The sequence below is a fragment of the Cenococcum geophilum genome (genome assembly GCF_001692895.1).
Source record: "Cenococcum geophilum 1.58 unplaced genomic scaffold K441scaffold_117, whole genome shotgun sequence".
Taxonomy (NCBI): domain Eukaryota; kingdom Fungi; phylum Ascomycota; class Dothideomycetes; order Gloniales; family Gloniaceae; genus Cenococcum; species Cenococcum geophilum.
This window is the reverse complement of record NW_027137675.1, coordinates 81,861-103,511: the sequence shown is the minus strand read 5'-3', so window position 1 is coordinate 103,511 and position 21,651 is coordinate 81,861. Positions and strand designations below refer to the sequence as shown.

Here is a 21,651-nt window from a genome sequence, read left to right as displayed (position 1 = left end):
TACTGTGGATACGTAGCTTGAATTGTCGGCAATTGGGAATGCCCCTAGACTTTTGATTCTCAAGCATGTCAGCAATACTATACATACCGAAAACGAACATGAGGCTAGTTTGGAGGCCATTTTTAGTGCAAAGAAACGCAGCCTTCTAGGTAATTATAGAGAAAGAATGTATGGGATGCTGACGGCTAATACCGGAGCCCCAAGAGAAATGAAACTCGTTGGATGATCGAAGAGGTAGCAGTCCGAAACAGTAACAGTCTAAAACTTGAAGTTCCGTTGGGATGATATAGAGTTTGACGGCAATGATGGCGCGTTGTAAAGAGAACATCAAGCCAATGTGAACTTTATGTATACATTGATAGCGCTTCATATAAACACGACTTGAACGCGGCGTTGAACGAAATATAGCTCTTTGAGAAGAGACGCATGAAGGAACAAACTATCAAAAGGGGCAAGCTTCCAGGCCACGCAAGGAACGAAGAGAAACTTTTCAGTTACCTAGTTGTTCGCACAAACGGCTACGAGGCTGAGGGTACAGGCTTGGTTACTGGGAGGACAGATGACTGGTAGGTATGATATTGGAATGTGAGCGTGAGGAATGCAGATGCACAAAACCATATCTCTGGGGAGCTGCCACTTTATATTAGAGCAAACCTGGTCAGTTCCATGTCTCAGAAAGACGTCCCCAAAATGGCAGAGAATCTTGCTGCAGATTCCAGAGATTCTCAGATCATAGGCTGCTGTAGAAACGGTGCCGAGCTATGGAGGGTAGATGGCTTTGTCTTGTCAAATCGTATTCAAGGCGGACGCAGATGGTGCTCCGAGAAGCTGTGCAACACCCAAGGCAACAGAAAGGACATGGTGGAGAGCAATGGAGAATTGATAGCGAATAAGATCATCGTCTGCATTCAACATGGGGAATTTTGGTAGAAAATGTTCAGCCACGATCATGCAGTCGATCGGCTCGAAAGCAGGCCGGTTCCTGACTGTGGCCTGCGGACGACCACATCCCACCCCGGTCATTTGACCCGCCCTTCCAACGCTTTAGGGCTGCAGCTGACGGAAATCGCCGCGACAGAGGTTGCACAGATCCAGCTGAAGATCATTCTCAAGTCATCACGCAAAGCCCAGCTTATCATGAGACGTGGAGATATGTGGCACTAAAAGGCGGCCAACAGCAGACCCAGCGCCCTGCTTGTACCTATATACCTATATGTACCACGCCCTCCGAAAGAACTCTGATTATACACACATGTATTCTCATACAAGTGGCTTTTCCATTGGCTTGATGATTCCTTGTTTGAGAAGAACCCTTGGTTTCGTCCCATCTTGGAAGCTTTGTTTCGTAGTCCACTCGGGACCCTTGGGCAACCTTAGTGATCGTTCATACTGTTGGCGGGATTCGAACGGGAAGGGTAGAGAAGATGCCAAGAATTTGGCGTTCTTCTTCACGCGCTTTTCGTTGATGATCACTCGGTCAAGCTTTGCGTCCTTGCGCTGCTCAGCCCTGATGCCTTCTGCCTTCGTCAAAAACTTACCCTGATCTCGTCGTTTCTCCCGCTTGCTGACACCGTCTCCTACCCAGCTGCCCCAGCCGGGGAGTGTGTTGTCAATCACCTTTTCTTCCTCATCGGCGATGGTGGCTTTCTTTTCCCGTTCGAATTCGGCCTCTACGTCTTCACCGGCGAAGCCTTTTGCAGTGAGCTCCTGGTTGCGCAGGACGAAGGGTAAGCCAGCTGCATCATCATCGTCTTCACCGTCTTGGTCTTCGTCAATGCAATTGTTGCGATATGTGACAGTCTGCCAACCATCTGTATCAGGTGCACTAATCTCAGCCGCAGGAGGCTTGTCATTTGAATATTTCTTGAGCCCTTCCCGTGCATTTGCCTGATTCTGACTGACGTCTAAGGAGATTTGCGCTTTCGATGAGCTAGAGGACACTTTTTTGTTTGTTGCCTTCTTCACCAAATACGGGTTGCTTATGGGGAGGACATCGTCGGTGGCTGAAGTGACGGGTTGAGATTTTTTGCTCTTGGTGATAGCTGATTGTGCTGCTTTCGGAGACGCCGAAAGCGTAAAGCCTTTCGGCATGCTCGTGTGGATTTCATCGGCATTAGCATCGCCGTGGTCATCATCTGATTCAGCTTTCTCTTCGAACTCCTCGAACTCGTTTCGTATTGACAGCGCCGGTTTCACAGATGATCCTATTGGCGTGGGCCCAAATTTTCGACGACCAACGACAGTAGCATTCTCGCGTTCATCTTCGTCTTGGCTTCCATCGCCAATCAGCTCTTGTCGCATCCGTTCTACGTCTTCATCATTCCTCGCCTTCCGCGCTGCTTCGGCTCTCTGCATGAACTTCATGGATCCCAACTTGGAGGTCTCATTGTTCATTGATTCACTACCGTTAAGGCGGGCAAGTTGGCGTTGCATTTTGCGACTGTTGCTATCTTCTACGCCGCCGGCTTCATCGTCGTCGCTTTCTCCACTGCTGATATCAGAATTGTCCTCATCTTCGTCCTGAACGTCTTTGCCTTCAATCCTTTTCCGGAGCTCTTCATTACGTCTAGCCATTTCAGTCACACCGGCACGCGCATCTTCGTCCCAAGCTGCTTTGCCACTCTGCTTGACACCTTTGGCCCATTTACTCTCTCGGTGCTTCGCGCCCATTCTTTCTTCGGCTCTTCGGCGGTCATTGTACTCTCGTTCATCCTCTGAGATATTGATTCCATCAGCAGTAAGTGCATCTTTCTCTCGTTGCGCTAATCTTTCCCGCTCTTTTCGATGTACACGCCGATATGCCTTACTTTTTATTTTCTTGATCCTTTTGGCTCGAACCTCTTCCCGGAAGAGTAGCTCTCGAGTTTTCCGGAGTTCCGCTCGCCTTGCCTGAACCTCTTCAAGAGGCTGTTTGTTTGTTTGCAGCTCCTCAAATGCACGTATTTTCTCCTCCCCAGATTTCCCATCTTTGGTGGATAACCCGCTTTCTTGCAATATAGATTGTATCGTACTTTCTAGATCGTTAAGTGGTCCAGTTTGGGATGTGGGGATGAGCCGGCTTGCTCCCATTGCCTCTCCTGCGTTAGGATCTTGGAGTGGGAAGGATAAATGTTCAGCACGCCGATTTTGTTTGACAGTATCAACCCAGCGGTCAAGCGTTTCTTTGGCTTTCTGACTGGCAGTAGCACGATCTAGGCGATCTTGTTGGCGTTTTGGAAGAGGAGCCTCTAGTTTTCCAGGAATATTGTTTCTCTTGGACGGTTTGATATCGTCTCTTAGTAGTTTCAGCGATTTCTTCAAACCAGGATCTGTAACCGTGGGGAGGAGATCCTCTATTTTGAGCTTCTGCGAGGCCGTGAGACCAAATTCTGAAGGAGCACTAGATTCGTGTAGTTCCATGCCTCGAGGTCCTTTGGTGGCTGACTCCTCGTCCGGTTGTAATGAAGAAATCAAATTTTGCAACTGTGAGAGCTTCGACGGGTCGTCTTCCTCATCAGATATAGAGAGATCTGAAGCTCCATCCCCGTCTAGGCTATCTCCCTCACTTGGCCCCTCGTCGCTATCATAATGCTTTGCTTTCCACTTTCCTGTCTTGCGTGACGTCTTGTTGTCTGCATCCTCGTCGTAGTCATCTAGCATAGTGGCTAGATCGACAGCATCTTCGCCCAAACTATCATCGCCATCATCCCCAGAGGAGTCTTCTTCTTCGTCTAGGTCAATCTCCGAAGGGCCACCTTGTGACTGTCTTGTTCTACAACTGAGTTTTTTGCCTGCTTTGGCGCTTGAACTTCCGCGAAATGCAAATCCTTCGAATCGCTCCCCGTCACTCTCACCAAACGCTTCGTCACTATCCACATCGCTGTCATCATCCTCATTTACATGTCCCATCTGCCAAGTATGGCCCTCGCTGTCGCTGCCCTCATCAATGTCCAGCTCTTCAAACCGGTCTTTCCTGACTTTCTTGTGTTGCAACCGGCGGGCCTCCTCTGGATCATCGCCTTCCTCTTCATCGTAATTCTCAAGATGTCTCCTTTTGCGTTGCGAGCCGTCGTTCTGTGCTTCACCGAGGCGATGTTGTCGGATCTTTATCTGATCAGGCGTCTGCTTCGCGGCAATGGAAAGGGCATCGAGACTCCGTTTCTGGTTCTTCTTGCGCGCCGTACGCGGCTTCGCGATTGAGGCCGAGCTTCTGGAAAGTCGAGCGGGCATCTTAGCGGCGGAATGGTGAATAGTGCCTGTAGCTAACTTTCTCGATGTTTTTCTTGTTGGCGAAATCTTGGCATGAACCTACGGTCGCTTCGGAAAAAGACGATCAAATGTCAGAAACCATGATCAACTACAGAAATTTACCGAATCCTCATCTGTTTGAACACTTTTCTGTACTCGCGCATGACACCACCCATTACCTTATTATTACCATATATTTAAAGCCATAGGCGAACCCGCCTAGCCAATTGAACAGAAGTCAATTATACAAGTTCTAATTAACCTCAGCAATAATAATTTCTATATAGAAGTCAAGACCAGTATTCCTTAACCTACTTTTTAACGCTAAAGGGTAAATTTAAAGAAATATGGCCAGATTAATCCACTAATTAAGGTGAGTAGTAGGCCACTACTGCTTATAAATAAGGCTCTAGATATATAACATTAAGTAGTGTTATTAATACTAATTTTAATATATACCTTAGGGCCTCCTTAAATACCTCTTATAGCCTAGACGCCTGTTTTAAAGAGATATTCTAGTTTCTATATAATAATTATAATATTATTGATCCTTATTTAACGTCTGATGCGGTCCCAATTAAGGTCCATGCAGACTAATACTGCTAATTAAGGTACAAAAACCTCCAAGGGAGACGTGAGTGGTAATATAACACGCACCCCTCCAGGTAGCACCTGTACTACATTAACGGGAGGAAAAATACCATTAGGTTAACTGCTTTAAGATAGTCTCCCGAACTAAGACTTGGTCTCCTAAATGCCTATCTTACCCTGTCTACCTTTTAATACCGTGCTTTTACTTAAATTAAGATTACCGTAGTTAATATTGTGTGCCTGCCCTATATGTATATATACGCCTAGGGTCCTCCTGCTTGCAGCATAAATTCAGTCCTATATAACCTTCTACCCTAAAGGAACAGTGGGATAAACTAGGTATTATTTCCTAGGGCCCTAACCTAGGTCCCCTAGTTTTCCCTAGCTAAAGAATATAGGGGGAAACAATAAAAAACCGCGCATGCTTGGTAAATCTGGGCTATTAGGTAAGGTGGTATATAAGGCGGGTGGTTAGGAGGCTTATCACAGACTTCCGGAGGTGTTCGGTTTACTCCTAATAGAACACTAATAGTAACTGCCAGGTTCCCGGGCTCTACCGCGTAGAGGTACAGAGGCCGATTTTTATAGAGCCCTAATAATTATAACATAATAGTAGCACAAAGCGCTGTCAGGCGAATTAAATTGGAATAGTTATTATGGGTTATAAATTAAAGTTATTAACAGAGTAAAAACATTTAGCTCTCCTCTTATGTGTTATAGCGCTAACTAAAATAGAAAATAATATAGGCTTTAAATAGCTTTAAAAAAGGTCAACAATAATCATACACCCCCTAAATGATACGCGTACACCCCCCAATTAATATGCATACACCCCCTACCCAAACAAGTTTAAATCCTTCCACTTCAAGTTAAAATATCACGTGTGTTTGACTGGTTTACACTCAAATCGCGAAAATAACACTACGCGCCCACACTTAAATCAATACTTTGTATTTGCCCTCCAAAAGCCTACAATTATAAAGCGTCGTCGCGGTCGCCCAAGTGGCTCTACAAATCGTATTAATAACCCTACTCAGCGGGAGCTCTCGGCATTCGGGCGAAACACTGGCTGCACTACCCGGGCGCGGGCCGGACGCAGTCGCGGGCGTGCCGTAGGGGCAATCTATAGACGTTAAGTAGAAGCAGCAGCACCCATCTGGTTCTTATAGCGCCTCGCAAAGTACTCCGTAGTCTACCCCCACCAGTCAACTTAGATCTTAAATGTATTATAGGTGTTGTATTTAACACTTTAATTTTTGTGATTTGGGTGTAAACAAGTTAAACACACGTGATATTCTAACTTGAAGTGGAAGGATCTAAGCTGTTTGGGTAGGGGGTGTATGCATATTAATTGGGGGGTGTACGCGTATCATTTAGGGGGTGTATGATTATTGTTGACCTTAAAAAATAGGCGACGGCGATATATTAGCATGGAGGATCTGTGTTCAAACAGGTGAGGATTCGGGTAAATTTCTGTAGTTGATCATGGTTTCTGACATTTGATCGTCTTTTTCCGAAGCGACTGTATTTCCCGGGATACTGCCGACAGGGCTCTGATCTTCTCTAACGACTGAAGTCGTTTCCGCGGAACGGCTTGCGCGACATCCCATCCCTCCGCCATGTTCAAACCCACAAGCCCGAGGCTGAGAGCGCTCCGACGCCTCCAATTGACGACGAAACAAGCGGGGAAAGACTATTATAAGGGTACGAGGACGGGTTCGATGGGAGATCACACTAAGCACGGGTCTTATGTTATCGATTGGAATAAGGTTAGGACTTATGTTGTGCCTCGGGATCTGAAGTCCTGTAATGTGAGTAGAGAAGTATGGTACCTTGAAGGGCGATTGCTGATGAGGCTGCTCAGCTTACACCGTTCGTTACGACGCGGGTTGATCCTATGAGAGGAGACTTTAAGGGCACGAATGGTCCTATGGATGGAAACGCATACTTGGAGCGGTGGAAGATGGAGAATGGGCAGGACTAAGTTGTCATGGGCTGAGTAATATTGGTAAGTCGCGCAATCTTATGTGATGCTGGAGCTATGGGCTAATTAGAACAGGTGTATAACTGTTTGGCATTGCAGGGCGTTTAAGAGGAAGCATTGGATGCTGGAGTACTTGCGCTTCAGTCATGTGTAAATATCGAAAGCCGTATTAAGATAGCTTCGTAGCCGCGCTCGTATTAAGTCTAAAATTATACAAGAGCCTCTTTCATTTATGTATCTTATTTCTGATTTGTTCTTGCTACGGTGCATGCCAGTTTCTATTTTTACCTGAATTCATCATGAAGTGGTCCCCAAGGCTAAATTTCTCGAATCCTGTGGTTTGAGTATCTTATAATGAAAGCTTGAAAGCTCATCTCAAATTCAGCCACCCGGCCTAGATGTCTGTATACGACAGTTATCTCTTTCACTTGTCATCTTCGCAATGAAAGTTATCAGAGGTTGTAGAGTGAAACGCTTTGCTAACATGTTAAAAAGAACTTCTCAGTTTCGGCTTCAGGCCAGACTTTTTCTCGTTTTTCAGTCGCATCTATAGTTATCTTGGCGCATAGATGCTATTCAAAATTTGAAGGTCTGTAAACTGAAGGTGAGTATACTGTATCTAATTATTTGATTACTCTTTTGGAAGCAGGCGTTGAGAATATTGATTGATATGGAATATAAATGTCAGAAGTAGATGGCATTTATTACAGACGTGGTCCGTGCTTATGTTGAGGCTTGCATACCTGACGCACGATTTGAGCCCACGCCTCTGCTCCTCGCATTATATGCCCGCGAACTCGTAATGGCTACGTCGCGGCCCTTAAAAAACCTCACCAACCTGTCCAGGCTCTCTCTCGCATGCCCAATCCGAGCTCAATCACCCGTCAACCCTCTCAATAGCCCACGAGCACCCAGAATACCTACAAACCCGCTCGCCGTGACCTTTCGTCTCTCTTCCACCGCATCATCAGCCTCACAATCCTCCAACACCTCGCCCACACCTCTAAACTCATCTGTGGACCCCACAGAAGTCGCACACTTCAATGCGCTCGCCAGCAGCTGGTGGGACCCCCACGGTCCTTCGCGGCTCCTCCACCTCATGAACCCGCTCCGCCACACCTTTATAAACCGCTGTCTATCCTCCCTACCCGTCTCTCCCTCCAGTCGCCTTCCCCAACTCCGCTACCTCGATATCGGCTGCGGCGGTGGGATCTTTGCCGAATCGGCCGCCCGCCTCCCCACCACGCGCTCCGTCACCGCCATTGACCCTTCCACCGAAGTACTCGCAGTCGCACAGGCGCATGCGAAGCGCGACCCGCTGCTCATGAGCCCGGGGCGGCTGACATATCTCAATAAAAGTGTGGAGCAGCTGCCGCTGCCGAAGACGGAGAGCGAGCAGTTTGACATTGTAAGTTTATTTGAGGTGCTCGAGCATGTCACGCACCCGGCTCCCTTCTTGACGTCTATCATGCCGCATGTGAAGCCGGGCGGGTGGCTCGTGCTGTCGACAATTGCGCGGACTTGGACGAGCTGGGCGGTGACGAAGGTGGTGGCAGAGGATGTGATGGGGATTGTGCCGAAGGGAACGCATGATTGGGCGAAGTATGTAAACGAGGGGGAGCTGAAGGAGTGGTTTGGGAGACAGGAAGGGTGGGATGGCATGAAGACTATGGGAGTGATTTATGTGCTGGGGCTAGGGTGGAAGGAAGTTCCAGGCGGAGAAGGTTGGGGGAATTATTTCTTTGCTGTTAGAAGGGAGAGGTGAAGAGCATGGATTAGTGGTAACTTGTATATACTAGGGAAGCATCTGGCAAGGTGCGAGTGTCAAGGGAGATTTGTAAATTAGGACCGTCGTGAGCTAGGGAAGATAACAGATACTCAGAACGTGCAAAGAATAGCACAGTAATCACTATCTGACACTTGGTTAAGGATTTAGAGTGCTGAGTAACATTGATCTGTTTAATTCAATAACAATCTATTCTTGCTCATCGAGTGAATTGCGAGACTAGGCTTTTCTTGAGAAACACAACATATAATGCCCCGACCAGCGAGAACCTATCTGCAGTCTTCAGCAGACCGGAAGGGCTAAAAGGATACTTGAAAACTCCAGGAGTGACATCTTGAACGTGGGGTCTGATGTAGTTTATTATTTTAGCACCCAGAATCGAGTGCTCTTATGGTATATCCGCCGATGAAACCCAACCCCTAACTCCGGTTCTATGTGATGCCAAGTTAGCTCTACTTCCTCTTGTGAGAATAATCCTTCAGGATAGATGCCATATGCGTATTTGTTTGTCTTCCTCCTCTCCTGGGCGCCTTCTTCTTCTTTTCCTTCGGCTTCGATGCCACAACCTCCTTCGGTGCACTCGACGGCTTCAGCCCTGCCGCCACCAGTTTATTCCGTAAGTCATCCGGATTCGGAGGTAAGGGAATCTTATGCCATTCGTTGAGGAAGTCTGGATCCACCGTGTGCATAAGCGTGGGGTCGTTAATCCAGACAGTGCGCGCGCTGCCATCTTTCTTGTTATGAGTAACCAGCAGCTCCTTCTTCCGCTCCAACTCCTCGATTGCCTCAGCAGCGTCTGTCCAGCCATCCTTAAGATCCTTGACCGACAGGCCCAAAGCCGCCTTTTGATTTTGCAGAAAGCCTTTTAGTTGCTCAGCTGAGCGAACATTGTTCTTGGGCTTGTATCGAAACTGGTCTTTTCCATCCCACTGGATGCGCGGCTGCTCGGGGCTCCTTAGAATCGTGAGTAATTGTCTTCGCAGTTCCGTTTCGCTTTTGGGGATTGATAGGTAGCTTGCGAGATCCTCAAAGGAAAGAGGACCATTTGCTTTGCGTAATCTGTCTATTGCGTAGGTAACTTGCGTCATAAGATGTGAGCCGGTGCCGGTCTCTGTTGGCTGCGACCAGACGGTGCCTGGGGTGGCATCTTCAATTACTGGCCGTTTCCGCTTGGCACCACTGCTAGAGGAGTTTGATGGAGTAGGTGAAGGCGCAGATAGTCTAGAGGCGGCGGAGGAGGACTTGAGGAAGGACATGCTGGTGGCGGGAGAAATGGAGGTTCTGCAGGTAGTCGTAAGGGACGGAGTTGAAGAAGGACTCAGCAAGAAGGGCCAGCTGTCATCTAGGTAGATATAGTACAGATAGGAGCCGAAGCAGAGGTATGAGGAGCATGAAGAGTGAAGATCAGCAAACGTGAGTTTGAAGTGAACTATCGTAATAAACGGTCGCGACGGACCTCTGAATCACCACAGCGCACGGACTCAAAAGCTTGAGCCTCAATTCACGTCAAAGAAAGACCCGCGCCTTGGAAACACAAGCTCCATTGTTACTTCCAACAGCATTTCTCCCCGCTATCTTGTTCAGACACCCGTCTCCTCCTCGCCGAACATGCTGTAGTTCGAACTTTACTCTTTTCTCTCTTATGATGGCGACAACTGTAGTGAACGTGGAATATGTAGCCGCGTCCTTTGCAGTGCCGCAGCCAACTTTGCAGTCGTTACTCGACAATCCCACAGTCGAGCTTGTCGCATCGCTGCTTCAACAAATAGAAGCTAAGGCTCGGGAACATGACGAAATCAAGGCAGAGAAGCTCAGGTCAGATGTAGAGCTTGAGAACGCTGTGAGGGGCGGAGATTCCCGCGCGCGGGCTCTCAAAGTATCTATCGACAAAGGCCTCAAGGAAGTGGAGGAGTTGAGGACAAAGCTCAATGATGAGGGTATGTCTTGTCCTCTAAACCAATTAAAACGCGTTTTCTGATCGAGTTCATCTTTGCAGAAAACGCGCGCGCAGTGCTCGAGACAGAGCTTCAGACTCTCAAGTCTTCATCATCTAGCTCGACATCTGAAGTTCAAGTACTGCAGTCCCGTATCGCTACACTTGAGGCCTCTAACCGGGATGCGCTTGTGCTTGTCGAATCGAAATCTACCGCTCATGACAGACTGGCCGAGGAGCTCTCTACACGACATCAGAAAATTCTCAGCCTTCGACGAGAAGTTTCCGAGCTTGAAGAGAAGAACCAGACTATTGAGAATGCCTCTATGAGTACCAAATTCCGCGAACAGGCTCTCCAACAAGAAATTGAACTGCTCAAGAAGAATAATGAATGGCATGAGAATGAACTAAATACACGCAATGCTGAATTCTCGAAATATCGGAAAGAGAAGGGCGCTAGGATTGCTGAGTTGCAGCGTTTGAACGAGGATGCGAACCAGACAATTGAGTCTCTACGGCGCACCAAAACTATTTTAGGAAACCAACTCGAGGAAGTCAACCAGAAAGCGGAGGAGGGATTCTTGAAAATACAACAACTGCAGGAAGCGGCAGCAAAGGTTGAGGAATCTTTCCGAATCGAGCTAGATAGCGCACAGCGGTTGGCCGACCTCCAGAAGCAAAGCGCCGATACTGCCCGAAACCGTTTGCAGGATGTTCAAGCTCAATTGGACCAAATCAATGATAACGCAGCTGAGGAAATTGGTCAGATGCAGGCTGAGGTGGAGACTGAACGTTCACAAAAAGAGGCGGCCGAGAACAGGGTGGCGGAACTTGAGCTCCAGGTTGAAAGACTTGAAGCAACTCTCTCCACAGCACAAAATACTTTACAGGCACCTAGTACACCGAGACGTGGCATCAATGGTACATTAGGCACCCCCAGTCGAGTCGGATCTCCTGGTGTATTCTCTCCCGGAGCCTCGCGCACGAGGGGTGGTTTAACTATGACCCAACTCTACAGCGAAAACACCCAGCTTAAAGCCGGTCTTGAAACTGCAAATCATAGGAACGAGAAGCTTACTGCTACGGTGGACGACATGCTTCACGAACTGGAAACAAAGCAACCTGAGCTCGATGAATTACGAACAGAACAAGAACGCTTGACGACCGAGGTAATGGAGATGTCTGCGCTACTCGAAGAAGCTACCGGGGAAAAGGAGGCAGCCCGCAAGGAGGCCAGGAAGTGGCAAGGCCAGGTTGAAGGGCTTGCTCGAGAAGGTGATATTCTTCGCCAACAACTTCGCGACCTGAGTGCACAAGTCAAATTGCTTCTCGTAGAAGGCCAAGTGCGGGATCAAGGTTTGGAGTCTTTGAATGCAGTACAGCAAGCGTACTTGGATCAAGTTGCTCGTGGCGAAATCAGCGACGATTCGTTAGATGACATGACTGACACTGGTCGTGTCATCAGCCGCCAACTTGTTCTTTTCAAGGACGTCAATGAACTTCAGAACCAGAACATGGAATTATTGCGGACGATTCGAGCAGTTGCAGATAAGTATGAGGGAATCGAAGCTAGGGAGAAGACAGACCAGCAAGAAAAGGGTCGTCAAGAATTGGAACGACTCCGCGAGAAGTGCTTCCAGTACGAAGACGAACTTCAATCGCTCACTACTCGATCGAAGAGCTTCATCAAGGAACGAGACATGTTTAGGAGAATGCTTGCTCATCGTGGCCAGCTGCCTCCTGGTTCGGAAATCGGGTCCATGTTCGCGCAATCTGTTGATGAGAGAGCCACTGCCACACCACCTCCAGGCGGCATGGTTCAGAGTATCGAACAATCACCACATTCCAAGGAACTTGCCGACTATGCCAAACTGGTTAAAGAAATGCAGAGCCATTTTGACACATATAGGCAGGAAACCGCAACCGATCATACTTCACTTAAGCAACAAGTTGATAAGCTCGCGCGGGATAAGAGTGAACTCCAGGGTGAATACGCACGATGCAGTGGCCGGCTTACCCTTGCGCATGAACGTTACGAACTTCTTCAATCGAACTTTGCTATGCTTAAGGCAGAGAACGGTGAATTGCAGAAACGTTCACAATCCCTTGCTGAAACTGCTGCAAAACAAGACCTTAGGACACAACAAGTTGCAGAGGAGCTTGTCGAGGCGAAGAGTCTGGCTGATAGCATGCGCAATGAGAACGCTAATTTGAAAGCCGAAAGGGAGCTGTGGAAGAAGATCGAAGCCCGCATTAGCGAAGACAACCGCTCGCTGATGGATGAGAGGGGTAGGCTCAACAAGATGATCAGCGACTTGCAGAACCTTCAGAACGAACGGGAACTCACGGAATCGGAAAATCGACGAAGATTACAGAGCAGAGCCGAATCTTTGGAATCCGAACTTCAATCAGTCAAACGAAAGCTCGACGACGAGATTGAAGATAGCAAAAAGGCTGCGCTTCGTCGAGAATACGAGCAGGAACAGAGCAGAACGAGAATTGATGATCTGGTAAAGAGTTTGGGCAATACACGAGAGGAACTTGTCGAGGCCAAAACCCAACGCGATCACCTTCAAGCACGAGTTGACGAGATGAAGATCGAGCTTCAAAATGCCGAAGAGAGGGCGCAAGCGCTGCAACCTCGTCCAACACCGCGAGCAAACAGTGGGAACGAAGCAGGTGAATCAGCAACCAACGGTGATGGCTTGAGCAGAGAACAAGAGCTTGCTATCGAGATATCTGACCTCAAGCGGGATCTAGAGCTAGCTCGTGGAGAGGTAGAAACGGCCAAGGCTCATGTAGAGCAGTATAAGGCAATCAGCCAAGCTTCAGAGGAGGAACTTCAGAGCCTTAACGAGACAAATGATCAATACCGTGAAGAGATGGACCAAATCTTTGCGGAGAAGGATGCTAAGATACGTGATCTCGGGCAGCGAGTCGAGGAGATATCTTCAGAGCTTGCAACGACGAATCAGGAACTCTCCGAGGTGCGACGAACTTCTGAAGAAGCCTCTTCGAAATTCAACGAACAAAAGCAAATCTTGGAATCTGAAATTTCACGACTCAGGGACGAGAGCGAGAGATATCGGGAGACAGCCAAACTGCACCAAGAAGATCTGAAGGCCCAAGCGGAAATTGCGCAACAGGCGCAACAGAGCTACGAAGTTGAGCTTATGAAGCACGGTGAAGCCACGAAGAACCTTAGGGACATGCGCGATGAATACAACAAGCTCAAGACCGAAGTGGCCGAGATCAAAGCCCAGGCCGAGGCTTCTCGTACGACCTTGGCTCAGAGCGAAGATCATTGGACAGAGACTCGGGAACGGTACGAGCGGGAATTGACTGAGTTGCGAAGCCGAAATGACGACGTGAAAGCTCAGAACAAGATTCTGCATCAACAGCTGGAGAACGTGAGCTCCCAGATTGCAGGGCTGAAACAGAGTCGTGTCTCAATCGCAGGGGGCGAGGATGAAGAGGCCGCTAGTTCGCAATCTCCAGGAATTGAGAATCTACAAGAGGTGATCCGATACCTAAGACAAGAGAAGGAGATTGTAGACGTACAGTATGAGCTTTCTATTCAGGAAGCGAAACGACTCAAGCAGCAACTCGACCATACCCACAACTTACTCGATCAGACTAGGGAGAAGTTGAATGCCGAACGCCAGAGTCAAGCCGATAAAGATCAGAGCGCTATGAGCCACAGCAAGCTCATGCAGACTATCAATGAGCTCAATCTCTTCCGAGAAAGCAGTGTTACTCTCCGCAACGAAGCTCGACAAGCACAGGCTCAATTGGCTGGGAAGGTTAAGGAGGTGGATGATTTGATGAATCAAATACAGCCTCTTCAGGCACGAGTACGGGAAGCTGAGAATGAGCTGGAAACAAAAGAAGGTGAGTTCCAGCTGCTACAACAGGATCGAGACAGGTGGCAGAAGCGGACACAAGACATTCTGCAGAAGTATGACCGCGTAGACCCTGCGGAACTCGAAGCCTTCAAAACCCAGATCGACAGCTTGCAGACAGAACGCGACCAACTTCTCGCCGAAAAGCAACCTCTTCAGGATAAAATCGACGCTTTCGATGATCGATTGCGTCAAGCAGAAGAGTTATCCAATCAACGTCGTGAGGCACTTATTACACAGTTCAAAGAGCGTTCCAAGAAACTCTCCGGTCAAATTAGAGAAAAAGACTCAGATAACCAAGCTATTTCTAAACAGCGAGACGAACTGCAGGACCAACTCACAGCGGTCCAGCAAGAACTTGAAGCTACCAAAGCCGCTCGAGATGAAGCAATCGCAAATGCCAAATCTGCTGGCACGGAAATGCAAAATGGTATCGAAGATGGTCAGGTTGATGAGAGCAATATTCCTGGATTTTCAGCAGAAGAGAAAGCAGATATGGAAGCTCGCCTTGCTGCCGCCGAAGCGAAGGCCAATGAAGAGGCCAACCGAGCTATTGCTCTACACATTCAAGTAGATTCTCTGCAGTCCAAGATTCGCGAGCTCGAGAAGCAAATCGTAGGTAACCCTAATTATCCTTTAAAGTCGTAGTAAATTACTGATATCATAATAGGCTGAATTACATGAACGTATCGCATCGGCAAATGCTCAATTAGCTCAAGTTCAAGCCGACGCACAAGCCTCTGCAAATCAGACAACAAACACTGAAACAGAGACCATCGAGAAGCTTAAGGAAGAGCTTGCTGCGGCACAACACGAAGCAGATGATCTACGAACAAGCGCTGCTATTGCTACATCAATTGGCGCCACAACGGATGATGGCACCAAATCCGTTGCTGATCAAGTTACCGAGCAGGTGGCTTCGATCCGTACAGAGCTTGAGGCACATCACGCTGAACGTGTCAAACAAGCAGAAGAGCAATTTCAAGGCCGGGCAGATAAAATGAAGAAGGTTCTCTCTAACAAGCTCACAGAGGGCAAGGAGGCTATCCGGCAACAACTACGTAAAGAACACGAGGAAGCTATGGAGCATCTTAAATCTGAGCACGAGGCGGAAATACACCGACTCAAATCCGAGCATGAAGCTAAAGTTGATCGCATTCGTCAAGAAGCTCAGGCTACGATAGCTCAAATCAAGCAAGATAGCACGACTACATCCGCCGACGATTCTCAGAAACCTTCGGACGCCACCGAACCAGCATCGCCAGTCAAGGCTGAAGCTAAGCCTTCCGGCGACTGGAAACCCTCGGAGTCAGAAATTAAGGATTTGATCGCTCACAACTCTGTTGTCAAGTCGATTGTCACACGAAATGTTCAAAAGAAGCTCAGCGAGGAAAAGGAAACGCTAGTTACTAAGGTGAAAGAAGAGCAAGAAAAGGTTCTGGAGGAGAAATTGGAAGAAGCCCGGAAGCAGGCTGAAAAGCAGAAAGCTTCGGCTGTAGAGATGGAAGGGAAACGCCAGAGTTTGAAGCTCAATATGGCAGAAAATAGGCTCAAGAGCGCCATGGCAAAGATTGAAGTAGTCGAACAAGCTGCAAAGGACACGCCACAACGGCCGGTGGGGGAAGTGTGGGAAATTGCGAAGAACGCCAAACCTGCTCCAGCTCAAGCATCTCAGCCCACACCGCCAACCCAACCTTCTCAGCCGACTCTTCCTCAACCCGCTCAACAAACACAGCCCCCTACGGGACCTCAGACGCAGACTCAGCCTCAGCCCGGCGTGTTTGGGCGACCGTCAATTTCTCAAGGAACTTTCAGCCAACAAGGGCAGCAGCCGCCTTCCCAGCCAAATCAACAGGGCATGTTTGGTCGTCCCTCGCAGCCCATGGGACAGCAGAACCAAGCTCAACAAGCTCAACAAGCTCAACAACCCGGGCAACCTAGAGTGCAGAACCCTTTCCAAGCCAACACTAGCATCCCCCAAATGCAGCAGTTCCAAGGCCCTCCAGTAAATACCCCAGCCGCTAGTATTAGCATAGGCGGTATTCCACGGCCTGGCTTCCAAGGCCAGCAGATGGCTCCAAATGCCATGCGACCTGGCTCACCAGCACAACAACAGTTTGCCGCTCAGCAAGCACAACAACACCCTAGTAACAACGCAAGACCACCGCAGCAACAACCGGGTGCTTTCGGTACCGGCCCAGGCGCATTACGTGGGATACTAGGTCAACAAGGCCAAACTGCAATACCACGCGGTGGCGGTATTCCTAGACCCGGAGGACGCGGCCAAGGTAATCAGAGCCAGCAGAGTCAACAGAACCAACCGCAAGGTCAAGGTATTAGCATTCAGGGTCAAGGCCAGAGCCAACCTCCCAGAGGAAGTGGTGCTAGAAGAGGTCAAGGTCGTGGCGGTCAAGGCGGAGCTCAGAATATTCAAACTATTAATTTACCAAACCAGCAAGGGCAGAGCAGTCCTGGCGGTCGTGGCGGAGGCATGAATCCTGGCGCGAAGCAATTTATCCCTGGAGGCAATGGCGCCACTGATGGCGGTGCTGGACGAGGTCAGAAGCGTGCGAGAGAGGATGGCGGGGAAGCAGGAGATGCAAACCATCAAGGCGGGAAGAGAGCAAGGGGTGGGGGAGGAGGCGGCGGAAACTGAGTTCAAACATTGCTCATTTTTGCCCAGCCTAGGCATATATTTCCTTTGTTAGTCTCCTGATGAGGGTTTAGCAGGAGCATGGCGGTAATCTGCTATTTTGTCTGTAATAATTTCTGCGTATTCTCGGGTTTTTACAGCTTGGGTGGGCTGGTGACGGGCTTATGGAAAAAGCATGCTTGCGGCTTGGTCACGAGTTTTTGTTTTGTCCAGTCTGAGAATAAATCTATAGTATTGTATATCGGAACGATCTGCTGGGGCTCTTATAGTAGATTGTGGAATCGTTTAGATTGGAGATATTCGCTACGTCGAAATGTATGCTTTTCATCAGTGAGGTTATCTATATTCAATATCAATATGAGGTCGTATTGATATTGATATTGAACCGCCAACTTATATTGACATTTTATTGAATATTGAATATTAAGCCAAAGCCTCCATACAAAATTGAAGCACGTGATAAGTAGGATCCGTGCACAGGCATTTAGACGCTACAACCCCTACCGCTTTTCCCTCCCCTATCCCTTACATTGTTGTTTACGTCCTATAAATTGTGGCCCGTGCGTGCCAATCAATAAGCTGCATTCCCAGGCGGTCAATCGTTCTGCCGCATCACCAAAGTTTTGAGCTGCCTCTGCGCCCGCGCCCGCGCCCGGTAAGACTGAATTAACACCTGCTTCGCATCCAAGAGCCTGCAATTATAGAGCGTCGCGGCGGTCAGTCAATTAACTCTACAGCTAGCTCTATAATTGCCAATCGCGTCGACAGATCTACTCGTAGAGAGCCCTCAGCATTATGGGCTCGCACTTTGATGTTCTTGATCGCGCGCACGGGCCATATTTTATATCACATTAACAATGTAAGGGATACGTCCTCTGCCCATTTCCTATCTATTATCTATACTACTACCTATAACATACCTTTACTTTATCTATATAACTATGTGAAATAGTAAAGTAGTGCTATACTTATATAAAATATTCAATATTCAATATACTGAATATTGACACTTTTCGTATCGATATTGAACACCGAACGTAAATATGCAATATTCAATAATCGTTAATCAATATTGAATATAGGTAACCTCACTACTTTTCATCAAAACGGATTGCCAGGATTTCTCTGCCATACTGCAGCACAAGGACGCTTTCTTCCCTCCCCGCCAGTAGGTCGTGATGAAAAATTCCGTTGGGTATTACTGTCGATACCACACGACTAGTTGATGGGAAACACAATATCATGGTCTTCCAGTGGGAGATCGATTCATGGCACCTGTCAACCGATACACCGCGGCAGCAGGAGAAGCTTATTCTTCTCTACTCTTCACAACTCGAAACTCTATTGTAGATTCAAAAGGTCGCAGTGGAACGCCAACATCATTCTACTTTGTATCGCTCTTCTTCCCAGCATACTCCTATCCACTGTTAGCACCAAGCAAGGGTTGTCGTAGTCAAACTTACAGCAAGAGTACCAATTTCCACGATAAACTATCAATTTCTGCCATGCACAAAACATTCCCTCCATAAGGAGCGTATCGCAAGTAATAGATCTCACAAGATTCGAGACGACACTGTTACTCCAAGTTGCAACCTAGGTCCAGAACCGGCTCCTTCTTAATCTCATCCCCAGGACACATCTCCAACCACCTTTTGTCCGCACTAATTTGGGCTGGCGGAGGTTTTATGATACAGCCACCCAGAGATCTAGGACTCAGCATCATTGGTCGCGGGGGGTTAAAAGATAAAACATAGTCGAATCTAGGATCTCTCTTCTTTCAACAGCTGTCGACCAGAAATATCAGGTCAGGAACTCGTGTGTAGATTGATTTATACATAAGGTAGGTAGCGAAAGGCTGATGACGGCGATTCGTAATCGCCACTCGGTTGACAATAGCCCTAAATCCTGCAAAATGGTCTCTTTCTGGTCAAGACTGCAGCACTACATCGTGAGGCGTGCTATCACCTATACTAATAATTAGGTTTTGGCATCGTGGTAAACCGAATAGCCCTAGAACGACAATCCTTGAAACTCGGCCAACTTACTAGAGTATATCTGGGGAGAAAAAAAATCCATAGTAAGCGGATTCTGTGTGCTGCGAGGCTGGGGAGCCACATCAGGGGGGGCGTAACAATCTTAAAATGCTGTCGACCGGAAATATCAGGTCAGGAATGAACTCGTGTAGATTGATTTACAAAGAAGAATGCATATATATGCTTGATTCGAGACACTCCTGATCTAGCCTCAATCTTGTAGAAAACGATCAGTGATCGATGCTCGGTCAACAGATGCAGCAACGAGGCAGCAATGGTATTTTACACTGACGCTACAAGTAGCTAGTGCAACTTGGATGTATTTCACTATACGACTCTAAAATTAAGAGGATTGGTCATTTGCCAACCTCTACTCTGATAGAAGTACGGCTTCTTCGAAAGCATCTATATCTCCAATACATCTTTACTTTAACCTTGCCGGAGGAAGAATACGGAATTTCTCATTGCCCGGCCGGGCAGAAATGATCCTGATACTGCCACCTCAATGCTGATCACTATATGTTGGTTGCAATTGAGGTGGCTGCCATCTCCCCTTGACCCACAACTACTGTGCTGGGAAGTTGTCTGCTCATTCGTCAAGCGCACTGAGTGATTGCATGCCGATTGGCTGTTCCAGTTCCAGAAGATAGGGAAAATGCGAAGCATTCAGGCAACGACTCTGTAGTGTCAGGGTATCCGCTAAGATGTATGACTTAGACTGTTATTCATCCATTTGAATAAGAATAAAGACTATAGAGCTGCCAGTATTATGAGGATTTTTATTTCCATATGCTCTCATAAAATGTTTGGAACTTCTCCCGGTCTGACCGTTGAAAAATGTTAGCTTAGGCAAACAATCGACTGGGGTATGCGGATCAAATCTACTGACGGTCGCTATTCCAAAATTCGACTTCAAGCTTTTTCATACCCTTGCCCGTGTTTATTTTCTCCAGGAGGACTTTCTCTGATAGGGGAATCCCCGGTAATGTGTCAGGCGACGGACGGTCGAAAACTGCAGCGGCAAATTCTGATGCTTTTAATTTTCTCTCAAAGATCATTATTTGCCGACCATCTTTGTCTTCATAGAATCGGTGATTATATGCGTCCTCATTCACTGTAGAGAGGTCAGAGGTCAACGTCTTTTGGCGGATGGTGGGAACTCTGCCACGAAGAGATCACTAACAAGGCATAACGAACAAAGTCCGTTCATTGGACCCGCACAGATAAATGGCGAGCGTTACCTCAGTATTCAATGGCTTTGGTTTTGGCTTCCTAAAGCTCGTTTTGCTAGAAGAGTTGTCTTCCATACTATGAATCTCCGGCAGTACTATCGCCGGAACGGCCGGTTTGCAGTAAAGGTCCTACCAACTAAGTCAGCTCAAACTCATATCCCTAGTATCATTAATATCACGGACGTCATATTCTTTGTCGGTCAGGTATCTCCAAACTTGCATGTGTCCGCTTCTGAAGCTTCTAGTCTCTTACCTCCTAGGTCTCGCGAAAGAATATGACTGAATCCGTACCCTAGAAGCGCTTTAAGAAGATATTTCTCTAAGAAGATTTTCTAGACTACTCACTCTAAGCCATCACAAGTAAACTCTGTCCTGGGGCGCCCCTGTTTGGGTTTAGCGGGACTAGCCTATCCTAAGCGAAAAGTGCCAAGGCTCGTGATAGCCTCTCGTTCTTGCTCCCACCAGCACCTTCCCACTGCCTACTTCTCTTTCCCCTTTTGCTATTGTTATTCAGCAACCGCGGCTGTGGCTAACGANCATGTTTTCCTTTCTCCGGCCTTGGGATTTCTACTTCTCTCAACCTCGACCACTCAAGGACGATCCCACTGGTAGCCCTTCACACACTGATTCAGATCACAACCACTACCTTTCTCGTGCGGACCTATACCAGGGCCCCATTGACGTCGCTCCCACCGATATGCCGGACCTCTACGACATACTGTTATCCGATATCGATGAGAAGATCCTGCATAACGAGATCTCAACCGCACTCGGGTCGGCCTACCTATCAGAAACGCCACACCTAATAAGCCCTCTCGCCACCGTGGACGGTATTGTGTTTGGCAGACATAACCGTGTGCTTTTTCCGCTGGTCGTCAGGTTCCCGCGCAAGTCACACTCTCATGTTATGCATTTCTTGTATGACAGTGGAAGTCCCCACACGTTCCTCTCACAAGAAGTATGTGGAGTCCCTAAGCACTTCACTTGTAGCCACTAATAACGCTTTCTAGGCATGCGATAAGCTGTTTGGAACTAACCCGGTTCCGTTCGAGTTTCGCATTCAGATTAATGGCAAGGAAATCCTGGCGAACCCGCCAAACGCCAGCTCGCATTTCGAGCACGTGAATCTGCTGGGAGCCGATTTTTGTGCCTTCTCCGGAATAAAGGTCAACATTGACTACGAAGAAAAAACTGCCACGATGCGCTTTCCCTCCGATTTCTTCCCCTCCTATCAACAGGAGTGATTTCTTCCCCTCTTCGATTTCCAATAAAATGCTGGCATCGATATCCTTAACGTCTTTAAGACAAGC

The 21,651-nt window shown here is 47.9% G+C and overlaps 7 protein-coding genes across 7 annotated transcripts; 4 read left to right on the top strand and 3 right to left on the bottom strand.

The window, feature by feature from the left end:
- Positions 1 to 1,260: 1,260 nt before the first annotated feature.
- On the bottom strand, positions 1,261 to 4,209 carry K441DRAFT_598420 (Utp14-domain-containing protein; the record flags this gene model as incomplete). Its single annotated transcript, XM_067645112.1, has 1 exon — positions 1,261 to 4,209. One exon carries the CDS (start codon positions 4,207 to 4,209, stop codon positions 1,261 to 1,263), a length of 2,949 nt encoding a protein of 982 aa, XP_067496151.1.
- A 2,196-nt stretch (positions 4,210 to 6,405) lies between these two features.
- On the top strand, positions 6,406 to 7,027 carry K441DRAFT_624338 (uncharacterized protein). Its single transcript, XM_067646075.1, has 3 exons — positions 6,406 to 6,629; positions 6,683 to 6,826; positions 6,878 to 7,027. Exons 1-2 carry the CDS (start codon positions 6,438 to 6,440, stop codon positions 6,800 to 6,802), a joined length of 312 nt encoding a protein of 103 aa, XP_067496150.1. The 5' UTR covers positions 6,406 to 6,437; the 3' UTR covers positions 6,803 to 6,826; positions 6,878 to 7,027.
- A 552-nt stretch (positions 7,028 to 7,579) lies between these two features.
- On the top strand, positions 7,580 to 8,720 carry K441DRAFT_672011 (ubiquinone biosynthesis O-methyltransferase). The gene has a single exon (XM_067650501.1). It carries the CDS (start codon positions 7,605 to 7,607, stop codon positions 8,565 to 8,567), a length of 963 nt encoding a protein of 320 aa, XP_067496149.1. The 5' UTR covers positions 7,580 to 7,604; the 3' UTR covers positions 8,568 to 8,720.
- An 8-nt stretch (positions 8,721 to 8,728) lies between these two features.
- K441DRAFT_672010 (transcription initiation factor IIE, beta subunit) lies at positions 8,729 to 10,023 on the bottom strand. Its single transcript, XM_067650500.1, has one exon. It carries the CDS (start codon positions 9,842 to 9,844, stop codon positions 9,041 to 9,043), a length of 804 nt encoding a protein of 267 aa, XP_067496148.1. The 5' UTR covers positions 9,845 to 10,023; the 3' UTR covers positions 8,729 to 9,040.
- Positions 10,024 to 10,207: 184 nt separating this feature from the next.
- On the top strand, positions 10,208 to 17,412 carry K441DRAFT_649848 (uncharacterized protein). The gene is made up of 3 exons (XM_067646958.1): positions 10,208 to 10,525; positions 10,585 to 15,038; positions 15,094 to 17,412. The coding sequence occupies exons 1-3, from the start codon at positions 10,231 to 10,233 to the stop codon at positions 17,077 to 17,079; spliced, it is 6,735 nt and encodes a 2,244-aa protein (XP_067496147.1). The 5' UTR covers positions 10,208 to 10,230; the 3' UTR covers positions 17,080 to 17,412.
- Positions 17,413 to 19,741: 2,329 nt separating this feature from the next.
- K441DRAFT_34561 (uncharacterized protein) lies at positions 19,742 to 20,686 on the bottom strand. Its single transcript, XM_067641293.1, has 4 exons — positions 20,525 to 20,686; positions 20,293 to 20,470; positions 19,999 to 20,223; positions 19,742 to 19,932 (listed from the first exon to the last, which is right to left on the bottom strand). The coding sequence occupies exons 1-4, from the start codon at positions 20,561 to 20,563 to the stop codon at positions 19,889 to 19,891; spliced, it is 486 nt and encodes a 161-aa protein (XP_067496146.1). The 5' UTR covers positions 20,564 to 20,686; the 3' UTR covers positions 19,742 to 19,888.
- A 193-nt stretch (positions 20,687 to 20,879) lies between these two features.
- Positions 20,880 to 21,641, top strand: K441DRAFT_672008 (uncharacterized protein; the record flags this gene model as incomplete). The annotated part of the gene is given in 3 exon segments (XM_067650499.1): positions 20,880 to 21,299; positions 21,352 to 21,556; positions 21,573 to 21,641. Coding segments are annotated over 3 exon segments (638 nt in total), but the record flags the coding sequence as incomplete, so codon positions are not given.
- Between the last annotated feature and the right edge of the window lie 10 nt (positions 21,642 to 21,651).